The 20,522-nt window shown below is 47.1% G+C and overlaps 1 protein-coding gene across 4 annotated transcripts in view; it reads left to right on the forward strand.

The window, feature by feature from the left end:
* The window catches only part of BLK (BLK proto-oncogene, Src family tyrosine kinase), a 67,752-nt gene extending 51,879 nt beyond the window's left edge, over positions 1–15,873 (forward strand). For all 4 annotated transcript variants that reach the window (XM_077812372.1, XM_077812374.1, XM_077812373.1 and 1 more), the window contains exons 9-13: positions 3,278–3,457; positions 3,980–4,056; positions 10,065–10,215; positions 13,569–13,700; positions 15,086–15,873. In XM_077812372.1, coding sequence (XP_077668498.1) covers positions 3,278–3,457; positions 3,980–4,056; positions 10,065–10,215; positions 13,569–13,700; positions 15,086–15,294 — 749 coding nt within the window. In that variant the 3' untranslated portion in view covers positions 15,295–15,873. The remainder of the gene's footprint in view (positions 1–3,277; positions 3,458–3,979; positions 4,057–10,064; positions 10,216–13,568; positions 13,701–15,085) is intronic.
* The last annotated feature ends 4,649 nt before the right edge of the window (positions 15,874–20,522 follow it).

Below are 20,522 nucleotides of genomic sequence, written 5' to 3' on the forward strand. Positions count from 1 at the left end.
AGGCCCAGCAGGGTCAGCCCCGGTCGCTACACGTGGCTTCCAGGAAAAGGGGAAACCTTGTTTTCTCAGAATTGTCATGAGTGCGGGGCCTTGCTAGGACCCAGCCGGCTGCTCATGGTGCGGGAGGGATGGGAATTATGCAGCCCTTTCAACTATGCTTCTTTAAGGCTGCATTGGGGCTTTAAAACACAGCTCTTGCCACAGGTGTAAGACAACTGCACCTGTGTTTCCCCTTAGTCTTTCAGCAAGGGCACCCACTCCCAAGCTTCTGCCCCCATCGCCGTTGCCTTTCCTGGGTGGAAACATCTCTGTCCCTCTGGACTGGGAAATGTCCACCCTGAAGAATTCCCCGCCTTCCCCGTGTTATTCCCAGCAAAAGACAGGCTGCCGAAACAGGCCTGCTTGCTTCCTTTCCAAAGACTGATCGCAGAGTGATTGTCAACAGTTGTAAGTTGCCACCCACCACTTCCTATCCAAGCCTATTTTATTCTTAAAACCATTACAGAGAAAACACATTAAAACAATAAAAGAACCTACGTGTATGCTAATAAGCTTACCAGAGATCCCTCTGCTCTGTCCCAGCTGTCTCCAACATGGGTTCTGGCAGGAGAATCCTTCAAACCACCCAGAAAACAGGTTCCTAATAGCCTCAGCCTAGAACTAGCACCCTCCTGAAAAGTTTAGTCTGCCCTTGATACAGTTTGGGGGTCTTTGATCTGGAATTTCCAGGAGCAGGTCATTTTTCTCCCCAAGGTGTAGCTTCAAAGGGCTTCCCAAGTACCTTCTAGGGATCCCACTTAACACATACTGTCCCAAACAGTTCTTTGAAGTTCCTAACATTTATATTACAGTCCTACAAAAACACACAAACAATTGCATGTTTAATACAATGGACTCCAAAGGTAGGAAACCTGATTCAATAAGATTAAACCTAATTCAGTAAAGTTCATTCCAGATATTGCAGGAAATTGCCATCTGTTACAGCCCTGCTTGCAGGGCAGGGGGTGAGTAGCAAGAGGCTGTGTGCTTTGAGGGACACTATACCTACCTAAGACACAGGGGCCATGATCCCCCTTCAGAGGATGCAGCTTGTGCTCCTACACATTACTGGTCAGCGTGGGGAGCAGCTGGAGCTTAACTCCTCCTCCTCTTTCACCCCTTTGTGGTTGATTGCTCCCAGGAGAGTGCAGGGATTGCAGTTTTGGCCAGCACTGTGCAGAAGACTTGACTGCATGTGCAAAGTCCCAGCTCCTTTAATTACGGATTCAGATACCACGGTGAGGGGCATAGCAAGATAGCTGAGAAATGGGATGACATGGCAAAGGAAATGAAGGCCGTATATGAGGAGAACATTTCCTAGCAGTGGGGGTCTGTTATGTTGGGGAGCCGTCTCATGGGGAGTGGTGGGAGCCACATTATTCAAGTGGCTTAAAAGCAGACCACAGAAAGGTCCTGAGAATATGTCACGGGGCAGGGGCAGAGGGATAGTTCAGTGGTTTGAGCATGGGCCTGCTAAACCCAGCATTGTGAGTTCGATTCTTGAGGGGGCCATTTAGGGATCTGGGGCAAAAATTGGGGACTGGTTCCCCTTTGAGCAGGGGGTTGGACTAGATGACCTCCTGAGGTGTCCCTTCCAACCCTTGATATTCTATGGTAATCATTTTCTTTCTGAGCCATCCCAACATGCTCTAAAAACTCCTCAGCCCACCTGTGCCACAACAACTTGTTTTCTGCATATAAAAGCCAGGGCCGGTGTTAGGGGGTAGCAAGCGGGGCAATTGCCCAGGACTCCACTCCACAGGGGCCCCCACGAAGCTACATTGCTCAGGCTTCGGCTTCAGCCCTGGGTGGCGGGCTCAGGGTCCCAGGCTTCAGCACCACGTAATGGGGCTTTGGCTTTCTGCCCAGGGCCCTAGCGAGTCTAATGACGGCCCTGCTTGGCAGCCCCCTTGAAACCTGACACCTGGTGGAGAACTGCTGCCATAGGGGATGATCCCGCATTGCCAGGGGAAGGGGAGTGGACTGGAGGCCCTGGTCTGTCTCCTTCCCGTGGAACACTCATGATTCTGTAATAAGCCATGTTTATCCAGATGGTGGTGACATCCCTTCCATCCATTCTCAGCCGTGGAACAGCCTTCAGGGCCCTGTGTGCTGTCAGGCACCTGATTGCCATCTGCCCTCAGCTTTACCACTTCTTGTTCCTCTTGCCAGGAATTCAATAACCTCACACCACCCAACGCTTTACTGCTCAGCTCCTCCAGAGCAGAACCCACAAGGGCTCCTTCCCCCTGCCCCCCATCCCCAGCATGGAAAAGAGAGACACAGAAACATTGCCTGGGATCCCCTGCCTCTTCCATTCTGAGGATACCACCCTCTGGAATAGCCTCCAAACTCCTTCCAAGGTTACCTACTCCCCAGAGGCATGAATTCCTCTTACAGACTGGCTGAAAAGAGTGCTTATATGGGCCATCGTCTCCACCACTCCAGCACCCCCCACCAGTGCGCTGTGGTCTGTTTCCCCAGTTCCTAGTGTGTACCCAGCTGCCTCTACTCTCCACCACCCCTTCCTGGAACCTCTACACAGTAGGGCTTCTTGCTGTTAGTTTTCTATCTAAGGTAGATGACCCCCACCCCGATCACTGAAGATGGGACACTAGATGTGGAGGGCTCCAAGTAACTACAGAGAATTCTTTCCCAGGTATCTGCCTGGTGGGTCTTGCCCACATGCTCAGGGTTTTACTGATTGCGAAAGAATTTTCTCCCAGGTCAGATTGGCTGAGACCCTGGGGGGTTTTCTCCTTCCTCTGCACCATGTCTGCAGCATGGAGCATGGGTCGCTTGCAGGTTTAAACTAGTATAAATTGTGGATTCTCTGTAACTTGAAGTCTTTAAACCATGATTTGAGGACTTCAGTGACTCAGCCAGAGGTTACAGGGTCTATTACAGGAGTGAGGTTCTGTGGCCTGCAATGTGCAGGAGGTCAGACTAGATGATCATGATGGTCTGTTCTGACCTTAAAGTCTATGAAGTAACTGAGCATCTTGTAATCTTTAATGTATTTACTCTCATAACACTCCTGTGAGATAGGGAAGGCCTATTATCCCATTGTACAAGTGGGGAACTGCGCCACAGAGCTTCAGAGGTAGTGAGGCTCCAAACTTCGATTGACTTGCTCCTCACACAGGAAAGCTGTGGCAGAGAAAGGAACTGAACCTGTTTCTCCTATGTCCCGGGCTAGTACCTTAACCATTGGACCATCCTTTCTCTTTTGCTGCAGGCTATTATAAGAACAGTGTGAAGGTGGCTGTGAAGACCCTAAAGGAGGGCTCCATGCCTCCCGATGCCTTCCTGGCTGAGGCAAACTTGATGAAGATGCTCCAGCATGACAAACTGGTCCGGCTGCATGCAGTAGTCACCAAACAGCCAATCTACATTGTGACAGAGTACATGGCCAACGGTAAAGAGCCTCCCCGGGCTTTATTCATTAGACATTTTTGGCTGAGTTTCAAAGGTTAGGCCAGTGCTTAGGATTTGTGAAAATCCCATGCCTGCAACAGGTAATGTAGGGGACAATGCCCCAGGTGCTGACTTTCATTTTTCTGGGTGGGTGCTCCAGCCCTGCTCCGCCCTGAAGCTCCGCCCCCTCCCTAAGGCCCCACCTCTTCCCTCCCCTGAGCACACCCCACCCTCCCTCCACCCCCGGTGCTTCCTGCCTGCCACCAAACAGCTGATCAGTGGGTGGCGTAAAGAATCCTATGGGCTTTGCAAAGAGCTCTGTACAAAATATGAAGCGAAGTGGGTGTTTTCACTCTGACTCTGGTGCACTTGATAGAGGCAGTGAAGTTCCCGAGATCTTCCCAGAAGTAAAAAAGCTGTAGACAGGTTGGATAACACTGGCTAGAGAAGGACGTGGACCTAATGTGCAACTTTCACTCAAATCATATCATCCAGAGAGCACTGTGTGTCTCCTCTTTTACAGGGTGCTTGTTGGATTTCTTGAAGACAGAGGATGGATGCCAACTAAATCTCCCAAAACTCATTGACATGTCAGCCCAGGTCTGTAGTCAGAGACACCAGAATGAATGTTTGAAAGACGGTGCAATGTTATCCAAGATGACATGTTTGCAGATGCAAAGGGGATACATATTATTGGAGAGGGTTCAGAGAAGAGCCATGAACATGATTAAAAGATTGGAAAATATTCCTTATAGTGGTGGACTCAAAGAGTTCAATCTATTTAGGTTTCAGAGTAACAGCCGTGTTAGTCTGTATTTGCAAAAAGAAAAGGAGTCCTTGTGGCACCTTAGAGACTAACCAATTTATTTGAGCATGAGCTTTCGTGAGCTACAGCTCACTTCATGAAGTGAGCTGTAGCTCACGAAAGCTCATGCTCAAATAAATTGGTTAGTCTCTAAGGTGCCACAAGGACTCCTTTTCTTTTTGCAATCTATTTAGCTTATCCAAGAGAAGGTTCAGGGGTGACTTGATCACCATCTATAGATATTTATACTGGGAACTGAAATTTGATAATAGAGAGCTCTTCAATCTATCAGATAAAGGTATAACAGTAACCAATGGCTGGAAGTTGAGGTTAGATAAATTCAGACTAGAAATAATGTGCATTTTTTAACATTTTTGAGGGTAATTGCCCACTGGAGCAACTTACCAAGGGCTGGGGGATAGATTCTCCATGACTGGTAATTTTTAAATCAAGACTGAATATTTTCTAAAAGCCTTGTAACAGTTATTGGACTTGAAGCAGGAATTAATTCAGGAAAGTTCTATGGTCCGTGCTACGCAGGATGTCAGACTGGATGATCAAAATGTTCCCTTCTGGCCTTAGAATCTATGACTCTGTGAACTTCCAGATGTAATAGCCAGGGGTTCCTCCCTTCACCTGCAGTACCGATGGGAATGTCAGCCCATCATCAGCATCATCTGACACCTCACATGGTGGTCCTTTTCCTAGCACTCTGTGTAATACGGAAGGCAGTCTTTTCTCTTTTCTCCAGACGGCTTTAGTAAGAGATGGTCCTGCTCTGGAGCAACAGTGATCTACCATGTGTAGGGACACAGGCAAGAAGAGAATCTGGTTTTCAGAGGTGCTGAGCACCTCCAGTTCTGGTTGACTTGATTGGGAGTAATGGATGCTCAGCCCCTCTGAAGATAAGGCAACATAAATTAGGGGGATTAATATGCACTGAGATGCCTAACGTTAGGCAGCGCTTATTGTTGTAATATGACCACTGTGTCCTGCATCTGAGGATCTGGAGATGTTTTTTTGCAAACATTAACCAGTGTAGCTTCACAACTTCTTTGGAGGTACATAAGCACGTTAATAGGTTTCAGAGTAGCAGCCGTGTTAGTCTGTATTCGCAAAAAGAAAAGGAGGACTTGTGGCACCTTAGAGACTAACCAATTTATTTGAGCATGAGCTTTCGTGAGCTACAGCTCACTTCATCAGATTATACAGGTGGAGAAACTCAGCTGCAGGGTCTTGCCCACGTTTACCCATAAAGCTGGGGATTTTCAGAAGCCCGCAACGCTGCTCCTGGTGGAATCAATATGAGCTTTGTCATTGATTTCCACAGGAGAAGAGCTAGACTGGCATTGAGTATTTTAGAAAGCCGGACTGAGGCGCTATCCAAGGTCAGAGCTGAGATTAGAACCCAGTGCTCTTGGCGCCCAATGCAATTCCTTAGCCACATGGCCACCATTCCTCTCTTTGGTGGTGATGAGCTAACTTGACAGTCATTTTCAGTTATGCTGTATTTAACAAGTCTCTTTTCCAAGGTACTGCAGAATCCAGCCACAATTCATATTTGTTTTTAAATGAATAAAATACCTGGAAATGTGTATTTCTGAGGAGGTGCTATCTGATATGGCAGAAGCATCTGCTTTTCATTTACCCAGAAGCAAAAATACTGAAATATCGTTAAGAAGCAGCCCTATTAGCTATTTTTATACCTCCCGTGAATGGTGTAACAGTTCTTTTCCTCTTCACTAGTGATAAAATCTGGTCTGCTGCCCTACCTTTGATATCCGTAATAGCTTAAGGGGAGCAGCTGCAGACTCAGTCATTAGAAGTTGTTTCTATTTTTTATAACTTGAAGGAAATAATCAGTGGTTAGTTTTAAATTCCTGAAGAGAAACACAACCGACCAAATTTATCCCTCAGGTAACTCCACTCACTTCAGTTGGGGGTTACACCAGGGAATTTGGCCCAATGAGTTTGTAGGGAAGAGAGAGAAAAATTCCATATCAGGAGCAGAGCTGAGCAAATAAATGATTTTTTTTCAATTTGGCCACCGAATCAAAATATTGGGAGGCGGGGAAGGGGGAATTGTTGCTGGTAGACCCAAACCCAAACATTTTTGGTTTTTCTTACTGAAACAAACAAATGAAAAAAAAATTATTTCCGGTTGAACAAAATGTTTTGTTTGACCAGAAATTTGGGATGGAGCGGGGGAGGGGGATTCATTCTATTTTGTTTCTTTTCTGGATGTTTTTTACCCTTTGGTTTGTTTGTTTTCTTTGTTTTTTGGAACTAAAGCTAGCTAAATTTTGAAAGGAAGTGTTGTTTCAAAACAAAAAGTTGAAATGGTTCATTTAGAAAAGGTCGAAACGTTCCAACTTTTTCAAAAAAGAAAAAATCAGCCAAAGCTATCCATTAAATTTGACCCGAATTCACAAATAGTTTTGGTCGACCCGAAACTGAATTTTTCTACTAATAAACTAATAAACTATTAATCCAAAAAAATTCAGCCAGCTCTAATCTGGAGAGACCAAAGTGCAGCCCCCGGCATAGGTGCCAACTTTTGTGGGCGCCAGTGGGTGCTCAACCCCCAGCCCCACCCCAACCCCAGCCCTGCCCCACCCCCATTCCAACCCGTTCCCCAAAGTCTCCACCCCAACTCTGCCCCCTCCCTGTCCCTGTTGGACCCCTTCTCCAAATCCCTGCTCCGGCCCTGCCTCTTCCCGGAGCATGCCACGTTCCCCCTCCTCCCAGCGCTTGCTGCCGCGAAACAGCTGTTTCACTGCGCCAAGGCCTGGGAGGGAGGCGGGAGATGTGGGGACACGGCATGCTCAGGAGAGGAGGTGGAGCAGAGGCGAGCTGGGGCTAGGGGGCGGGGAGCTTCTGGTGGGTGCAGAGCACCCATCAATTTTTCCCCATGGGTGCTCCAGCCCCGGAGCACCCACGGAGTCGGTGCCTATGGCCCCAGGTCAAATGTGGGCTAGAGAATTCCACAGTGAAGCCATCAGCCACTGTTATCTTCACTGTGGTGGTGTGGACTGCAGTGACCCCAGGTCCCAGCATGCATTGTTTCATCCATGCTTGACCTCAGCAGAACACTTGTAAAGCACTTTGAGAGTCTGGGATGTCAAGACCTCCAGGCTGGATGATCTACGGCTAGATCCTTCCCTAAGCAAATTCCTTCCCTTTCAAGACTCTCGCCAAACCTTGACTTGGAATTCGAAGAAGGAATCTTTTGTCCCTCCCCTTGCAAGCAGCAAGAGGCCCCGTCATCTAAAACTGCCCTCTAGTGAAGGGATTCTTAGTTTAACAACAGAACGTTGGGGCTCTCAGTAGCCCAGCCCAAAGGAATATGAGAGTGGCTTGTTCTAGCCAGTCCCCTCTAAAGAAACAAACACATTGCCTGCAAATCAGCATATTTAGGCTGATCATCCTCCTACTCCTGGCCCAGCCACTTAGCATAGGAGTCAGGGGCCCTTTCCTGCAGGTGGAGCATCTGTCCAGCTGCCCTCAGAACCCCAGTGCTCTGGGCTCCAAGTGCTCCCAGTGTTCTTGGCCCTTTGCAGAGGTGGCATTCAACCTAGCTCTTAACTCTTTCCTTGCTGCATTAACTCTTTCCTTGCTGCCCAAAGGCATGGCACTGATACTTGCCATTACACAAGCGTGTGTCTCTAAAGCACTTAGGGATGCTGCTGAAGGAATGCTTACGGATGCTTCTGTGAAAATCCCACCCGAGTGGGCAACTCGGTCTGTTTCTAGTCACAGGCCCTGTTCTCTGTTAAGCAGAGGAATCTCAAACTACTGAATCTTTGGTGTAATCTCCAAATAGAGGGAAGTAGGAGGCTTGCGCTGTTAGCCTCATAAATCCCCATTGAAGTTCCTACAGTCTGGTCCCTCCTATGGCCCATGTATAAAGTGGAGAATGTCCCCTGCCAGGCACAAGGGCTGACAAAACGCATTCCAATGGCTGGACTTGCTGTGTGTGTACCCAGCATAGCAGAAGCTGGTAGATTTTAAGCCCAGAAGGGACCATTATGATCATCTAGTCTTGCCTCTTGCATAGCACAGGCCAGAGGATTTCAGCACAGGCCACAGAATGTTGGGATCATGCAGCCTGAAGACAGCAAATCTATCACATGCACCTAAAGGAGGCTTCAGCGAGCCAAGCCACTGCAGGAGCTGCATGGGAATTTTTTGCATCCCTTCACGCTGCACACGCCTGAGCCATTGCAGGCCTGGTGCAGATCCTGAGCTGCCCGAACCCCAAATGCTGGGCTTCAGTTAATCACTAGCTGTTTCTGGATGGGGGCTGATGTAAAGCCAGTCATGCTTTTTCACAACATATTTACTCGTGGTGTTTTGAATACATCGTGTCCCAAGGTAACTTGACCCTTCAGACGCAATTTGCAGCCAATAGCATCAGCTGTAGTTAAAATTAGAAAGTGTTGGGTGTACCGAATTCATCCTGTGGTCAGTCTCACACACACACACTCGGATGCACACACATGCTGAAAGGAAACCATCGGTCTAGTGCTATCTCATTAACATCAGGACAGGAAGTGACATCAATTCTTCCATTTTCCACTGAGGCAAGCAGCACTCGAGCTTGAAGGGTGTTGATAGAAGGTGAAATACATATTTGGAAAGTACATGTTAGTATCCTGTTTAAAACCACATGTAAGCAAGAAGCTGATGAGAATCTTAGTGGGTGGAAAATTGTAATGCCCTAGCCTCAGGGCGTGTGAAAACCCAAACTGGTGCTCGGCCTTCTTGCCAGGGCTTATACTCATCCATCTATGGTCCTGATTAGTGTCTGGGCTAAATCTGAACTTGTCACTTTTCAAATCCCCTTCAAAGCTCCCTGCTTCCGCAAAGGCCCCAAACCCTAAAACTTGCTAAATCTCTCTTATTTACAGGAGAGCTTATCGTGTGTTAGATGCTTCCAAACACTGGTCCCTTGCTCTAAGGCATCTACAGAGACCAGGTGTCAGAAGCAAGGGAACAAAAACAATAATAAGCAAATTATATACAAGTTAGCTCAGTTCAGGGAGTGTTTCTAGAGGGACTTGAGCAGGGTCTGGGGCTTGGCTCAGAATGCTAACACATTCCCCTCATATTAATGCTCTAGGATACAGCTTCCATTGGTCTTTCAGTGAGTTATGGGTTTTATGCTTATCTATACTGCTTGGCTGCTCATGCAGGATCTTCATTGCCTCCTGAGTCATCCATAGTGTCAGGCACGAGCAAACAAAATACAAGTCCACACGGTACAGAAGAGGTGAATGGATAAGATTATTAATGATCATTTACTGTTGATCATCTTAAATTTAAAATACTGTGACTGAAAAACGGGAAGCATTTTTTTTATTTAATCTGCAATATTTTCAACTAAACTCCAAGATGTAGGGGATCAGAGATGGTCTTGTGTCTGAGCCTTGGAATCGGAAGATCTGGGCTTAGTTTCTGCTTCTCCCACAGATGTCCTGTGGCCGAGTCTCTTCATCTCTCTGTGCCTCATTTCCCCATCTGTAAAATGGCAAGAACAACCCTTCCTTTCTGCCACACTTTGTCTTGTCTAAACTCTTTGAGGCAGGGATTGTCTCTTACTATGTGTACATACAGCACTGAGAGCAGTCTGACGCTTCTCTCAGTTGGAGCCGGTAGGTGCTACCATAATACATGGAATAATAGTACAGTCTTGTGTCAGGGAGGGGACGGACAAGGTCTTTTCCATCTTTAATGTCTAGTAACCAGGAGACTTATTTGAATATTCTTGTGGTAAATGCTGTGTCCATCTCTGCTCTCCTAGGTTGCAGAAGGAATGGCATACATCGAGAGAATGAACTCTATCCACAGAGACCTGAGAGCAGCCAACATCCTCGTCTCAGAGACGCTCTGCTGTAAAGTTGCTGATTTTGGCCTGGCCAGGATAATAGAAAATGAGTACCTGGCTCAAGAAGGTAGGTTCCACTCATGGTGCTGTAGGGAAGAACCTAGCTGAAGAAGTCCAGTTACATTTGCAGCTTGCATTTCTCCTTCACACAATTCCACATCCAAACAGAGGGAATTTAACGTTGGAGACTGTAACAGGGTTCAAAAAAGAACTATATAAATTCATGGAGAATAGGTCCATCAATGGCTATTAGCCAGGATGGGCAGGGATGGTGTCCCTTGCCTCTGTTTGCCAGAAGCTGGGAATGGGTGACAGGGACTGGATCACTTGATGATTACCTCTTCTGTTCATTCCCTCTGGAGCACCTGGCATTGGCCACTGTCGGCAGACGGGATACTGGGCTAGATGGACCTTTGGTCTGACCAAGTATGGCCGTTTTTATGTTCTTATGGAGTAGAATACCATAGATACAGGGACATCCTATGGATTCATGCTAAGATCTCTGGCTCTGCTACTGGATAAACTCAACCTCCCTGATGCTGGACCCTGAACTGGGGTCTTTGTAGGGAAATGAACACTTTGCCTATATCTGCATACCGCAATGATGAATATACAGTGAAACAGTAAGAAATGGGCTTGAACTGCAAAATTTGGTGTGGATCCAGATTTCAAACACGGCCTCCATTCTGACTCAGGGTTTTGGTGTGGCCAGGTGTAAAAGCCAAGGACAATTGACAAAATTTGGATTTTTAACTCCCATCCCCACAAGTTTGGAGACATATCTGAGTAACGCTGTGGTTCTGTTAGTGGCTCTTGTGAGTGAGGGAGTGTCTCTATAAAAAGCTATGCAAAGAGCAACTTCTAGCTGGTTCAGCTCATATGAAGCTGCGTTTTGAATCAACTGATAGAGCCAGTGCCCTGAACAAAGCTCCCAGTTTGGGTCTCTGCTATGGTAATATGTGGGACTAATAGAATGTGGGCACCAAAGGGTCATTGAGCTTGGCGGTTCAATTCACTCATCTGTCTATCCACACCCGACTGGCACACAGCAAAATACAGTTTACTCGGCTATAGTATTCTTCAGCTACCAAGATGTTGGTTATGAGAGAGATTCATTCAACTTGCTACGAGGCTTTATATGGTATACGGGAAACAAAACAGACATTTTTTAAGTTTCATTTGGTCTCCCATAGAGCTGGCTGGAGCATGATGATTCCATTTGGTGAAGGATTTTGATATTTCAAAATACACCTGTCTTTTGATTCGCAATGAAACGCGAACATTTCAAAATCCCCCCACCGCAAAATGTTTCACTTCAACTGAAATGTTTTGTGTTGGGTTTGATTTTTGATACTGTGCCCATTGTGTTTGGGTTTGCAGGATTTCAGGGAGGGATTTAAATAAAAATTCTGTTTTCATCAAAATCATTAAAATATTTAGTTTATATTGGGTTGTTTTGTCCTTAATAAAACCTGAATTGTGGGCTTATGCTGATCTGATGCTAGGAGAGACACAGAACCCTGAACTCAGGTTTTTCCAGGTAAATAAAGGTGGGACAGATTTTCAGATATATTTTTAAAATTTACATACACCTCTACCCCGATATAACACTGTCCTCGGGAGCCAAAAAATCTTACCACGTTATAGGTGAAACCGCGTTATATCGAACTTGCTTTGATCCATTGGAGCGTGCAGCCCCACCCCCCTGGAGCACTACTTTACCACGTTATATCCGAATTTGTGTTATATCGGATCGTGTTATATCTGGGTAGAGGTGTATATTTACATTTCTCTACACCCTCTGTAGCACACTGGCTAAATACTGTGTCCCTCTCTAGTGGCTGATCTGCATAAAAGATAAAATCCTACTACCGCTGGCCTCTAAGGGAGTTACTGCTTTACTTGAAGTGGCAGAGGCTTGTGTTTTTGTGCTAAAGGTCTTGGATTCTAGCATGGGCGGTGAGCGAAGCTTCTCCTTGGGGAGGCTAGTCCCCTGCCCTGCCTCTTCTGGCTGAGGCCACACACCCACTCACTGCTCTCAGCCCCCCCACCCCATGGCCCTGGCCAAGGCGGGGGGGCTGAGAGCTCAGGCCCAGCCAGGATCGAGCTCTCAGCCTCGGTTGGGACTGCAGCGGAGTTCTCTGCCCTGACTGGAGCTCCAGGCCTGGAGCACCGCCCCCATTCTGTCGCTTCCCTCGTGGCCCCGCCCCCATTCTGCCCACAGCCTCCTTCCAGCCCCACTCCGCCTCTTCCCCCTGAGGCCGCGCCCCCCACTTGCTCCCCCCTCTGCTGTGGCCCTGAGACCAGAAAAGCTTTGTGCCCCCACCGCAGCCCAAGCAAGAGCTCCTCCAGCCCCAGGGCTGTGGCGGGGGGAGATTTTTCAGGGGGTCCAAATCCGCCACTGTCCTCCGCCACCCCCCCGGTGGCAAGAGGTTTGGGGAGGCTAAGCCTCCATTATGTGCTGCCTATGGATTGTTGCCCCACTGATTACTCATGGTCGGGAGATCATTACAAAGATATTAATCGCTGTCTGAATGCACCGTGCCCTCCACTAATGGTTAGGCCATATAGAAGGTAAAAACCTACAAATGCTGTCAGTTTATAACATTATTCCTTTAGCACAAATGGTTGCAGCCTGTGCTTTGGTCCTGAAAATCCTGGGTTCTATCTCTAAAATATTATTGTAGGAAGTGATACTTATGGCAAGTATTTTGAAAGCCAATATCTATTAAATCCATGGATAATACAAAAAATGGTCTTCTAAGCCTTTGATCCTTTTAACTTTTCACTTTATTAGTAAAAAGAAAAGGAATACTTGTGGCACCTTAGAGACTAACCAATTTATCTGAGCATAAATTGTAGCTCACGAAAGCTTATGCTCAAATAAATTGGTTAGTCTCTAAGGTGCCACAAGTACTCCTTTTCTTTTTGCGAATACAGACTAACACGGCTGTTACTCTGAAACCTGTCACTTTATTAGCGTAATTACAAGACGTTCTTTTCTTCTGTTGGCCATTGCTCATTCTCTGTAACGTTCATATCATGTATGTGTGGTTTGCATGCTACATGTGATTTATGATGCATTTGATGACCTTTTCATCTTAACTTGCACCTGCTTTTTAAGGTTATAGATCATTCATTGTTTTGTAAAGTAGAACCAGAGAGAGCAAAATAAAACTACACAGGCAAGGATGGAATAATGAAGGAAAAAGACAGGAACTGGTCCATCCTATGATACATCATCTTGATTCTGTTGTACTTTAAACAAAGACTGTATGAGCCCCAGCGTGCAATTGGCAGTACCCAACATCCAGATAAGACCTTTAGGAGACCAACACTCTTGAGCAGCCTGTGCAAAGCATGAATCCAGGAAGACACTACACATTAATGTCCTTTCTAAAATTTATTTCTTCCTGACAGGTGCCAAATTCCCTATTAAATGGACAGCGCCAGAGGCAATTAACTTTGGGATTTTCACAATCAAATCTGACGTCTGGTCATTTGGGATTCTTCTAACAGAAATTATAACCTACGGCAGGACCCCTTATCCAGGTATGGTCCCTTGGGAATACAGACTTCCCTCCTGTTTACTCTGGAGTGCATCATGATTCCCACTGAAACTGCTGCTCCAAAAGCTATGAGGATTATTGCTCAGGGGATCAGCCATGGGATATGGAGTCTTTTACCTTTGTAGTAGGTTACTTGCTTGACTCCTGCCGAGGCCCCGAGTCAGCAAAGCACTTAAGCAGGTGCTTAAATTTAAGTGGATGGAACTGCTCAGTACTTGAGTGCTTTGCTGAATCAGGACCACAAAGTCATTGCAATGTGTAGGCTGTTTGGTGGCCTAGGTGGAACGTGTTTGGTGGTTGCAATCCAGTTCCCACTGGGCAGCAATCTATGGCACAAAACCAGCCAGCTTAGCCTAGGTGTGTCCCTGCTGGCAAACTCTGTAGGGAAGCTAAGGGCTGGGACTGGTCCAGGAACCCAGATGGCTCTCTGGCTCCAAGGGATGGTGATGGAAGGTAAGTGCTGGGAATGGAGGGGGAAAGCTGCCGAGCTACCGCCCATGCTGGGTTTGTTGTGCAGCTGGAGAGGATGGCATTCTGTCAGGCTCTCTGTCTGGCATTGCTCCAAGAGCAGGAAGCTGGGTGGGGTTCTCTGTGACCATTCCTTGCTCTTTCATGCATCCATGAAGAGTTCCTCTGGGTAGCTTCCTCTGCCTCCTTGGAGCAGTGGGCTCTGTCCAGGGTTCTCTGCTCAGCATCCCCCTCTGGGGCCCTTATTTTGACCCTTTAACCACCCTCCCCTTCCTGGTTTGATTATTTTGTAGATCCTAGGGTTCTTTTGACTCCATCCCTCTGTTAAGGGGAGGTCCTTATTGGAGGTTTTATAGACAGACCTCCCTTTGGGGCCTCGGCCTGGCACACAGGCTAGGGTAAGTCCTGGAGGAGGACGCTGGACAGAGATGCTGGACTCAAGCGAGATTTAATCCAGCTAGCTCAGATATTGGCGCAGTGAAGTTGCAGCAGCCTGGGCAGTACACACCCACCTGGGACCCTGGGTAATTACTCAGGTGGCCAGCCCACCATTAAGCCCACACTGCCATGGCATCGCTGGACCCGAGCTAGCGAGACTGAAGCTAGCTTGGGTGTGTATTGATGAGCGACAGTCACTCCCCTTGATTGCAGTGTAGATGTACCCTGCCTGTGAGATTATTGAGGCAGCTCCTGTGCCTAATGCAATGTAGTCCTGATCTAGGAGCTACTGTCATGTCAATAATAACAAGTAGCCGGTGAGCTCTAGCCTGGGGCGTGGGGCCTGGCCTCAGCAGCTGCCATGACGCTCTGCAGCTTTAAAGCGGTGCTTTCCTCTCCTGGCACCTAGACACCCATCTGTGGTGAACTCACACTCAGGTTTGGGGGTGTGTTTTGTTCTAGGCATGACCAACCCCGAGGTCATTCGGAACCTGGAGCGGGGCTATCGCATGCCATGCCCGGACGGTTGCCCCACAGAACTCTACAGCATCATAGTCAGGTGCTGGAGGAGCAAGCCAGAGGACAGGCCCACCTTTGAGTACCTGCAGTCCATCCTTGAGGATTTTTACACGGCGACGGAAAAGCAGTATGAGCCAGAGCCTCTGCTGTAGCCCAGAGCCTCGCCAACGCCCGTGGGACAGCGTTGGAAGAGACAGGCGACGGCATGGAGTGCTAGCTGGGGGAGATCCTCCACTGAGCCTTCTTCAGCCACTTTGCTTGGGTACCCCTTGGACATCTAATACAGGACTTCCCCCCCCCCTTGTTTGGTGTATGCGGATCAGCTCCGGATTGTACTAGGAAATGATTCATTTTGGAGGCTTCTGGGGGGCTGGGGGTGGGACTCTGCAAGCCTATGGGGAGGCAAAGAGAAGCTTAATCAGAAGTTGGCAGAACTCATTCACCCTGTGCAAGGGAGTCCCAGCCCAGGGAGCCTGTATCCGCATCGCAGTGATTGGAGTCATAGTAGGAGCCAGTGGGCTCCCTTGTAGGATAAGAGAAGCCAAAGGCTGACTGGGCCCTGGAGACTGATGTACTCCCTGCCCCTGGAGCTGGGTTCTTCCTGTCAGGGGGTTGGCAGGGCCTCAAAGAGGAAGCTGGCCCTGTCTCTGTCAGTGCTGCACTGGTTTGGCCGGGGTCTTTAATGTCCAGGGCTGCCAGTCCATGCAGTGCCTATTGCCGGCCAGCAAATAAAGAACTTTGTTATCCGAGCACTCTTCTGCCTTCATTATTAAACTCTCATTTGGCATCATGATAATCATGTGACACAAGAATGTAAGAATGGCCATACTTGCTCAGACCAATGGTCCAGCTAACCCAGGATCCTGTCATCAACAGTGGCCAGTGCCAGGTGCTGCCGAGGGAATGAACAGAACAGGGTAATTATCGAGTGATCCATCCCCTGTCATCCACTCCCAGCTTCTGGCAGTCAGAGGTTCAGGGACAGCCAGAGAATGGTGTTGCATCCCTGATCATCTTGGCTAATAGCCATTGATGGGCCTCTCCTCCAGGAACTTATCTAATTTTTTTTAAAACCCACTTACACTTTTGGCCTTCACAGCATTCCCTAGCAATGAGTTTTACAGGTTGACTGTGTGTTGTGTGAAGAAGTACTGCCTTCTGTTTGTTTTTAACCTGCTGCCTATTAATTTCATTGGGTGAGCCCTGGTTCTTGTGTTATGTGAGGGATAAAAAACACTTCCTTATTCACTTTCTCCACACCCGTCATGATTTTATCGTATCCCCCCTTAGTTGTTTCTTTCCTAAAATGAACGGTCCCATTCTTTTTAATCTCTCCTCATCTGGAAGCTGTTCCATACCCCTCATCATTTTTGTTTTCCTTCTCTGTACTTTTTCCAATTCTACTGTACCTTTTTTTGAGAAGGGGAAATCGGAACTGCACACAGTATTCAAGGTGTGGGCGTACTATGGATTTATATAGAGGCATTATATTTTCTGTCCTATTTTCTATAACCTTTTCCTAATGGTTCCTAACAGTCTGTTCGCTTTTTTGACTACTGCTGCACACTGAGTGGATATTCAATATCTTCATTAATGATCTGGAAGATGGTGTGGATTGCACCCTCAGCAAGTTTGCAGATGACACTAAACTGGGAGGAGAGGTAGATACGCTGGAGGATAGGGATAGGATACAGAGGGACCTAGACAAATTAAAGGATTGAGCCAAAAGAAATCTGATGAGCGTCAACAAGGACAAGTACAGAGTCCTGCACTTAGGATGGAAGAATCCCATGCACTGCTACAGACTGGGGACTGAACAGCTAGGCAGCAGTTCTGCAGAAAAGGACCTAGGGGTTACAGTGGATGAGAAGCTGGATATGAGTCAACAGTGTGCCCTTGTTGCCAAGAAATCCAATGGCATTTTGGGATGTATAAGTAGGGGCATTGCCAGCAGATCGAGGGAGGTGATCGTTCCCCTCTATTCGACATTGGTGAGGCCTCATCTGGAGTACTGTGTCCAGTTTTGGGCCCCACACTACAAGAAGGATGTGGAAAAATTGGAAAGAGTCCAGCCGAGGGCAACAAAATGATTAGGGGGCTGGAGCACACGATTTATGAGGAGAGGCTGAGGGAACTGGGATTATTTAGTCTGCAGAAGAGAAGAATGAGGCGGGATTTGATAGCTGCTTTCAACTACCTGAAAGGGGGTTCCAAAGAGGATGGCTCTAGACTGTTCTCAGTGGTAGCAGATGACAGAATGAGGAGTAATGGTCTCAAGTTGCAGTGGGGGAGGTTTAGGTTGGATATTAGGAAAAACTTTTTCACTAGGAGGGTGGTGAAGCACTGGAATGGGTTACCTAGGGAGGTGGTAGAATCTCCTTCCTTAGAGGTTTTTAAGGTCAAGCTTGACAAAGCCCTGGCTGGGATGATTTAGTTGGGGATTGGTCCTGCTTTGAGCAGGGGGTTGGACTAGATGACCTCCTGAGCTTCCCTCCAACCCTGATATTTTATGATTCTATGATATTTTCAGAGAACTATCCATGATGACTCCAAGATTTCTTTCTTGAATGGTAACAGCTAATTTAGACCCAATCCTTTTGTGTATATAGTTGGGATTATGTTTTCAAATGTGCATTACTTTGTACTTATCAACATTGAATTTCATTTGCCATTTTGTTGTCTGGTCACCCAGTTTTGTGAGATCTCTTTGTAAGTCTTCACAGTCAGTTTTGGACTTACCTATCTTGAGTAATATTTTATCATCAGGACCACCTCTCTGGTTACACCCTTTGCAGATAATTTATGAATATCTTGAATGGTACAGGTTTCAGAGTAGCAGTCGTGTTAGTCTGTATTCGCAAAAAGAAAAAGAGTATTTGTGGCGCCTTAGAGACTAAGTGAAGTGACCTGTAGCTCACGAAAGCTTATGCTCAAATAAATTGGTTAGTCTCTAAGGTGCCACTAGTACTCCTTGCATAGTACAGGTTCCAGAACATATCCTTGGGGGACCCCAATATTTATCTCTCTCCATTGAGAAAACTGACTGCGTATTCCTACCCGTTGTTTCCTGTCTTTTAACCACTTACTGACCCATGACAGGACCTTCCCTCTTATCCCATGACTTAGTTTGCATAAGAGTCTTTGGTGAGGGACCATGTCAAAGGCTTTCTGAAAGTTCAAGAATACTATATTGACTGGATCTTCCTTGTCCACATGCTTGTTGACCCCCCTCAGAGAATTCTAGTAGATCGGCGAGGCATGATTTCCCTTCACAAAAGCCGTGTTGACTCAGCATGGATTCACCAAGGGAAGGTCATGCCTGACTAATCTAATCGCCTTCTATGATGAGATTACTGGTTCTGTGGATGAAGGGAAAGCAGTGGATGTATTGTATCTTGACTTTAGCAAAACTTTTGACACGGTCTCACACAGTATTCTTGTCAGCAAGTTAAGGAAATATGGGCTGGATGAATGCACTATAAGGTGGGTAGAAAGTTGGCTAGATTGTCGGGCTCAATGGGTAGTGATCAATGGCTCCATGTCTAGTTGGCAGCCGGTGTCAAGTGGAGTGCCCCAGGGGTCGGTCCTGGAGCCGGTTTTGTTCAATATCTTCATAAATGATCTGGAGGATGGTGTGGATTGCACTCTCAGCAAATTTGCGGATGATTCTAAACTGGGAGGAGCGGTAGATACGCTGGAGGGCAGGGATAGGATACAGAGGGACCTAGACAAATTGGAGGATTGGGCCAAATAAATCTGATGAGGTTCAATAAGGATAAGTGCAGAGTCCTGCACTTAGGACGGAAGAACCCAATGCACAGCTACAGACTAGGGACCGAATGGCTAGGCAGCAGTTCTGTGGAAAAGGACCTAGGGGTGACAGTGGACGAGAAGCTGGATATGAGCCAGCAGTGTGCCCTTGTTGCCAAGAAGGCCAATGGCATTTTGGGATGTATAAGTAGGGGCATAGCGAGCAGATCGAGGGACGTGATTGTCCCCCTCTATTCGACATTGGTGAGGCCTCATCTGGAGTACTGTGTCCAGTTTTGGGCCCCACACTACAAGAAGGATGTGGATAAATTGGAGAGAGTCCAGCGAAGGGCAACAAAAATGATTAGGGGTCTGGTACACGAGTTATGAGGAGAGGCTGAGGGAACTGGGATTGTTTAGTTTGCAGAAGAGAAGAATGAGGGGGGATTTGATAGCTGCTTTCCTGCTTTGTAGTTACCTGAGAGGTAGTTCCAGAGAGGATGGTTCTAGACTATTCTCAGTGGTGGAAGAGGACAGGACAAGGAGTAATGGTCTCAAGTTGCAGTGGGGGAGGTTTAGGTTGGATATTAGGAAAAACTTTTTCACTAGGAGGGTGGTGAAACACTGGAATGCGTTGCCTAGGGAGGTGGTGGAATCTCCTTCCTTAGAAGTTTTTAAGGTCAGGCTTGACAAAGCCCTGGGTGGGATGATTTAATTGGGTATGGGTCCTGCTTTTGAGCAGGGGGTTGGACTAGATGACCTCCTGAGGTCCCTTCCAACCCTGATATTCTATGATTCTATGATTCTTTCTCAACAAATTGCATTCATCTATGTGCCTGATTAATTTGTTCTTTAGTATAGTTTCAACCAGTTTGCCTGGTCCTGAAGTTAAGTTTGTCTGCCTGTCATTGCTAGGATCACCTTTAGAACCTTTTTAAAAAATATGGGTGTCACATTAGCTACCCTCCAATCATCTGGTGCAGAGGCTGACTTAAGCAATGGGTTGCATACCACAGTCAGTAGTTCTGCAGTTTCATATTTGACCATCACACTTATCCTTAGTTTCTGCAACTGTCAGAGTAATGGGACTGATTTACGTTCCTCCCATCCAGGGGTGCTGTGAGGTGTGTGTGCAGGATGGGTGCTGGGGATAAGGACTGGGCAGATCACTGATTTTTGGTTTTGAAGCCAAACCAAAAAAATCAAAGATCATGTGTCTAAGTGTCGGCTGGCCCAGGCCCTACACTCACATCCTGTTGTCGAACGGGTTGACATTTTTCAAACGTTCAAAACTTTGACTCTTTTTTCATTAAAAACTTTAAAAAGTTGTAAATTATTTGCAGCATTTTTTGACCAGCTCTGCCATCTTTGAAAGGAAAGGTCCCGTTTTCATATGAGGTGCATGGGACTTCTGCTGGTGCCTAGGGTCAAATCTGACCCCTCATGAGATGTTCCCTGCCCTGAAGAGCTTACAGTCTCAAAGGCAGGCCCAGGGAAGCCATGACGTGGGTAGGAAGGAGGGTTTAGTGCATAAAGCATTAGACTGGGACTCAGCAGACATGGGGTCAGCTCCTGGTTCAGACACAAGCTTCCTGTGCGACCCTGGGCAAGTCACTTTAGCTACACTGTG

The sequence above is a fragment of the Eretmochelys imbricata genome, chromosome 3, assembly GCF_965152235.1.
Source record: "Eretmochelys imbricata isolate rEreImb1 chromosome 3, rEreImb1.hap1, whole genome shotgun sequence".
Lineage (NCBI taxonomy): Eukaryota > Metazoa > Chordata > Testudines > Cheloniidae > Eretmochelys > Eretmochelys imbricata.